A 6,766-nucleotide genomic window follows, 5' to 3' on the forward strand; every position below is an offset into this window, starting at 1 on the left:
TCCGAGATGTAGGACAAAGCGTTATAAAAATAGCTTTGTCCCCGTTGCTGTCACTGAATTAAATAAGAACTGTTTTTGATTCGAAATATCAAAACTACTATATATGTGCTACAGTGAGTTTTATATATTTCCTAGGTATGTGTGTTTTTAAAGGGATGCCAAATGCTGTCATTTTTCTGTAAAGCAAATTTACCTTGCCTTTGGGTATAAATAAAGTTACCTTGACCTTGATTTATATAGCACTTTTCAAGGCACTCAAAGCGCTTTACAACTCCATTATTCATTCACTCACATTCACACACTGGCAGCTACAGGTGTAGCTACAGCTGCCCTGGGGCAGACTGACAGAAGCGAGGCTGCCGGGCACTGGCACCATCGGCCCGTCTGGCCAACACCAGTAGGCGGTCTTGCCCAAGGACACAACGACCAGGACAGAGAGCCCGGGGATCGAACCGGCGACCTTCCGGTTACAGACGCGCTTGCAGGTCTTAATGCTCAATTCCGATTTTTTGATCAAATGCGATTTTTTTTTGTCTGCTCGTTCACACTACAAATAAAATGCGACAGCAAACGCGCTCTAGTGTGAACGCTCAAAGCGGCCGCATGTGCAAAAGCAGACGTCACGCACAACGTGCTCTGTCTAGACGCAGAGCAAACAGTAGTGTTTGACTGTTTCGGACTTTAAGTTTCCCAATTTTGCTCTAAGTTATTTTGTTATTTACATGTGGCCTAATAATTCGGATACGGGTCGCATAGGGTCAAAAAAGTCGGATTTGATGCTCTTTCGCCTGCACTGTGAACGTAGCCTTTGATTTCCAAAACAGACTAAATTTATTGCCACCTGGTGGCCGTCAGACAGAATGCAGGTTTAAGGCTTGTCTGTATCGGGTTCATTTTTCTGACGCTGCAGCTACATCCATGTTTTATTCCTCGTGCGATTTGGCGAGCGTGGCTTAGCTGGCCAAATAAGACCAACTGAAAGCCAATTTCACAGTGACACGGTAAAGTGTAATGTTACTTCTGATTGGATGACCTGTGTCTGCAAATGGAAAGCATGAGACAGATTAATTTAGGTAAAAATATATGTTACAGTATTCTTGTTGTTATAGCTTTGAACTTGTTTATAGAAGCTGACTGACAAGCTCATTTTGTTGAGACTGACACCAGTTTATAAACTGTTATATGGGTCAAATTCATTTTTGATTTTTACTCGTGAAACGTCGTGAGTCCTTACTGAAACACTATGACAATGCTATTAAAAAATAAACTTGTTTTACTGTCATAAGAAGTTGCAGAATACCCAAAAAAGTTAAACTCCACTAGATCATCTTATCTTAATCAGACTTATTCAGGAGTTAGCAGCCTGCACTAGCACTCGACGGCACTAAGTGGTCAAATAAACTCCTTTTCTCTTCACCCACTCAGCGTGTAGGCCTTTCCTACTTTAAATATAAACAGCCTCTCTCTAGGAAAGCACTCTTCTTCTGTGCACTGAACAGACAACAACCCTCAAGTTATCAAGTTATTAAGTGGTGGCTCAGCGTTATGCAGATATATCAGACCAAAAATGTGCAAGCGCAGCAGAATGGGTAAGCAGTGCAGACGAGACGGCGCCGCAGTAGCGTATCGCTCCTTCTACAACACAACAGCTTCAACACCTCCACACTCACTCCACCTACCAGTCTGTCCAGGTTTGTAGATGGGCTTATCAGTCCGGACGATGTGGATGAAAGTTGGAGGCTCGATGACGACTTTGGTATGCTTGCTCGTCAGATTTTTTTCATGGAAAATATTGACATAAACTGTTGCCACAATTCGGCTGCGTACTGCAGGGACCTGCAACACCAGCAAACACACATTTGTCAGAGATGGAAAACGTTTCATGCAGAGCACAATCTGTACTTTTCCTCCACAGCACTGTGTAACAGTCTTGAGCCGCCGCTCATTTCCTTTTATTTTCAAAGACAGACACACACACACACACACACACACACACACACACACACACACACACACACACACACACACACACACACACACCTAAAGAAATGATTTATTTTTTCTAGTAACAAACAGCCAAGATATAATTTTAAATTGTTTTTTTTTTTTTTGCCAGGTTAGCCTTTTTATGTAGACTACATTGGTTCGTCCCAGGTGTTACTCTCCTTTTCATGCATGAATGAGTCAGAGGTTAGAATAAAGTGAAAAACTAAATAAAACACATTCCACTGAAAATGGCAGGTACACAGCGTGGACTGCAAATGGGTGAAAGCGCAGCCAAACACATTGAAAGACTTTCAGAAAGTCTGAAGAACTAATGCTGAAAACCACTTTAAAAAGTGACAGTGTTGGCCCGCTTCCTTGGACGCAAAATGTGTGGCAGCTCAAGACTTTTGCATTAAACGTGTCATAAAAAGCCATCTGAGCTGTGCTGCTCTTAGGGAACAATGTGGCACACAGTTAATTATGAAATGCTGTCACACTTGTGCACGTTTTCACTTGTTAATGCTGCTGTTACATAACAAGGACCAGAACCACTTCCACACATGTCAAAAAGACTGTTGTGTTCAGATGTGTGTTGTGAGACTGAGCGCAGGGTTGGCTTCCAGAGGAATGCAGGTACATAGCTAGCCTCTGGCAGAAAGCAGTCTTTGTGCCTAGAGACAAAAACCAGTCCTGCAACAGGGCCAAATAGCAGGAACAAAGTGAAACTAAGCGCGACTGTCACAGAGGCTATTTGGGTCGGCGGGTCGTTCCACATCAATATGGAGCAAGGCCTGCAAGTTGCATAACAGCAAGCAGAGGTGTGACATAAAGCAGAGCTGCAATTTGCAGAGAACCCACTGAGGTTGGCAGTCTCAGTCATGGCGCCGGGAGGATAATTAGGTCCAAACTTGTGCCAAGATTTAAGCCATTAGCTTAATGGATGGTGATAGGAATTCTGCTTGGAAACCACGCTGGTGCATTTACTGTCTACAAACAACACAACACAAAGCTTTTTGTTTTGGTTTTTTAAAAAGTGAAATACTGTAAATATCGCGAATCATTGTTCGCGATTAGTCATGCTGGAGGTACATCATCGAAAAACAGCAGCAATTCAGCCAGAGGACGTTCTGAAGACAGTATTTAATGAATCAGAGTGAATATTTGTTTACAGCAGCTGTGTAGGAAACGAAGAGAACACTTATTACTGTAAAAGGAAGCTGGTTTCACAGATAAAACACTAGGAGCTAGAGCTGAGTGGTCCGTGTGTGATTTACACTCTGGCGTGATGGCGTGGGATAACCACCAAGCAGATTTCATTCACAAACAGAAACTTCCATGTGGTTAGTGCTACAATTAAAATTTCAATTGCTTTATATTGTAAACATAATGAAATATTCCAGAAGAAAAATGTTTACTCAGCGAGATGTGTATTTCTGGGCTATGGTCTAATAGGACCCCACTCATCCTGAACTATCCCCCACATGAAACTGGAAGTGTGGAGAGTGGGAGTCTGAGTATTCACAAGCTCTTTTGTGCTTTTCTTGGATCTGACCTGGAAGTTTAGGCAGCGGTAGAAGTCCTCATTTACTTGCTCATCTAAGATTGTGACAGAGCCCTCAGTGAGGCCAATGACCATGCGCACAGGCCCAGTCAGGCCGTGAATTTGGGCACACAGGGTCTCCTGTTTCCCTGCAGTCACACGCGAACTCACAGTCACTGCATAAATCCTGCAAGGAGAAGAAGAAAGTACCCTCATTAAAAACAACCCAAACTGTCAGCACTCGTTTAAGTGAAAAGCTAGGAGAAAAACAATGCCAAGCATTAAAAAGTACAGCCCAGCTCCATGTTAAACACACGTTTGATTTAGAGAGATAACCGCTAATGTTTAAAAAGCACAAACTTCTAGCGTGTTGCTACAGCTAGCTGATAAATGGTCCAGTTAAAGAACTAAATGAGTGTGGCGCAGGGTTAAATCCTACAACCATCATCTGTGTCTTTATTTCAAGGTGAAAGGGTTTGATTTAACCTCAAACAAAATCAGTTTCTTGTGCTCCAATATAAAAGTTAACACCCTGCATGTGAATTATGTAGCTTCTAAGAGAAGGAGTGTGCTACGTGAGAAGTTAAAAGCATCCGATTACAGCAACACACTGAAATTCAGTGAGCGACTCATTCTGTCACAGATGTTTGTCAAAGCACACTACACGGCCAGGTGACTGGAAGCACTACTGGAAAACACCATCAAACGTTAAAAGGATACAATTTACTTTTTCTGGAGGGAACCAGAGTTATGCTATAGTTCTGATTTGGCCTGCAAAAAGACAGGAAGACAGGACAAAAGACACTATGCTGAAATAGAGAATGGTGTGTGAACACACAGTAAATGAAAAAGGGTGAATGAAGGAAAGTGACTGTAAGTTAAAGCATCAGTTTTTATTTTAAAATCCACTGTGGTGGTAGAGAGAGGCAAATGTATCCAAAACATCAGTCATCTTCCAAACATTTATGGACCTAACTGTATGTAACAGAAATTCTCCCCATTATGAATTTCTTGTACCTGCTTGTGCACAACACATATAGTCTACAGAAACTGTGTGCACAGTATTTTCATTTCAGCCCTGGAATCAAAAGGGAAGCAGAGTTCCAGTAACTCCTGTATCCCCATGCCATCCTTCCTGCACAGCGGACATAGTCATCCAAATAACCACATAAGGCCCATATAAGTTACATGTGCAAATGAACATTGGAAAACATCAGCAACAGCCATGATATCAGCTTCTAACGAAGCACTCTGCTGGATTCTCTGTGTCGACGCTGCTTGGCACACAGGGGCCTGCTGCTGCCAATGAGAAATAAAGGACACATTTAATTGCGTTTTGGGTGGTGCTGCTGAGAATATTGATGCTGTTTTTGCCAGGGAGAAAGTTGCACAATGATGAAAAGTCATTTGACTCCCAGTGTAAACTATGAAAGGCATGCGAGCCATGATGATTAAAGTTTAGAGCAAGCAAAAAAAGTCAGGATGGAAAATGTTATTCGGCCTTCCAGTACCATGGAAATCATGTCCCATTTACACGCTACTCAGGTAAAGCGGAGAGCAGGTTATTAATCAAATGCTGGTAAGTTGTAGCAGATGGGACATGCGCGTACGCACGCACGCACACATAGTCTTTGCTCATTGCATAACACTGTCCTGTGGCCACACACTGGACTTTCTGCCTCACCAGTGAAATGTGCAGGTTTTTCGTGATTACACCAGAATCGAGTGACAAATACATGATGACGCTGCGCGTGACATTTTTTTTTAAAATAAAGTTTTTCCAACACCACCTCGTGCAACTATTTGGACGCGTCCTGGCGCGAGGGGCAAGCCAAACTTTTGCACAATGACATGCAAGAGTTTCGTTAGAAATATACGTTTACTTACGTGTCGTTGAGCAAGGCCGATGCTTGCACGAGAGCTGATGAGAGTATGACAGCAAACAGCTGAAGGACATGTGCCATGGCTGCAGAGGAGAGTCGGTGCTTTGCGAGCAGCGACACGAGCGGAGCGAACCGGACTGCACCGGAGGAGGACGGACTTACAACCCCAGGGCCCGGACCCAGAGAGAGAGAGGGGGAGACACCGAGGGATGTGCGTGGTACCAAGTAGCTGTAAGAGAGGGGGTCTGCTACAGTGATTTGCTGTTTTTACTGCAAACACCGCCACCCCCTCTTTCCGAGTCACTCCCCCCAACCTCGTTGGACCTTTGCAGCCGCCTCCCTGTTCCCGAAAGACTCCCAAAAGTCTAATTACACGCGCGCACACACACAGAGTCCTGCCTGCGGACAGTGTCTGCTGCTCGAGTTTCTGAAGAATTTCAGGAAAGCCCAGTGGGGCTGAGACGAGAGTGGGTGGAGAGGTCTGATACAGTCGAGATGACCCTGCACTTTGAGCACCTGTTGGCCAATAACAGTCAACGGGGCTTTGAAAACAACAAAGATAAGGCAGGGGCTCTGTGGACCTTAACTGTGTCCCCCAAAGCCTGCAGCTATGTGAGCTTTTCAGAGTTTTAGCATTTAGCGTTTCCCCCTAGAAACACTAAACACTAGAATTACAAATGTCCTCGTGCGCTACCTTCACATGCAGGAGATATGAAGTTTTCTCAAATGATGAGAGCAATATTAAGCCCAATCCAATGTTTACCACGAGCAAACTCTTTAATCCCACTCAGCCTAATTGTTGTGCCCTGTCTTGTTTGTTTGTTTGCTTGGATGATAAGATCAGTGGTATCAGGTCACAGTTCAAGCCCGGAGCCTGCCAGCCTGGCCGAGGGTCTCAGTTCTGTTCTTTGACTTTTATCTCATTTTCATGACAGATCTCCTTGATATCCACATTTCTAGCTGACATTATTCCTAAAGCATTTCTACCTCCCACTGGCTTCTGACTAATGTCAGTCAGTCTCTCTCATTTGATTTCAAATCACTTTACAGCCAGAGCTGTCCCCGGACTGTTAAAGGGAAATAATATATTTGATAAATTCCAGTCTCGTTGTTGACAGAATGATAACACAGAAACAACATTACTAATGTTATTCTTATTCACTTAGATAAAGGTGAAAATGGAATTTTAGATTTATTTGATTCATCAGCAGCTGTTGACACCATTAATCATGTCATTCTTATTGAGAAAATACGGACCTGTGTTTGTATCTCTGTAATTGCACTGAAAAAGTTTTCATCAAACCTTCAGTTCAGTTTTATTTATACAGCACCAAATCACAACAACAGTCGCCATAAG

General features: G+C 43.3%; 1 protein-coding gene across 1 annotated transcript in view; it reads right to left on the reverse strand.

The window, feature by feature from the left end:
- The window catches only part of LOC102309871 (alpha-2-macroglobulin), a 70,644-nt gene extending 64,780 nt beyond the window's left edge, over nucleotides 1-5,864 (reverse strand). The window contains exons 1-3 of the mRNA XM_042226795.1: nucleotides 5,414-5,864; nucleotides 3,539-3,713; nucleotides 1,680-1,836 (exon numbers count right to left, since the gene is read on the reverse strand). Of these exons, the coding sequence (XP_042082729.1) occupies nucleotides 1,680-1,836; nucleotides 3,539-3,713; nucleotides 5,414-5,490 (409 nt within the window). The 5' untranslated portion in view covers nucleotides 5,491-5,864. The remainder of the gene's footprint in view (nucleotides 1-1,679; nucleotides 1,837-3,538; nucleotides 3,714-5,413) is intronic.
- Nucleotides 5,865-6,766: the final 902 nt, after the last annotated feature.

This window comes from Haplochromis burtoni, unplaced genomic scaffold (assembly GCF_018398535.1).
Source record: "Haplochromis burtoni strain Fernald_Lab_line unplaced genomic scaffold, NCSU_Asbu1 Contig_228, whole genome shotgun sequence".
NCBI classification, from domain to species: Eukaryota; Metazoa; Chordata; class Actinopteri; order Cichliformes; family Cichlidae; genus Haplochromis; species Haplochromis burtoni.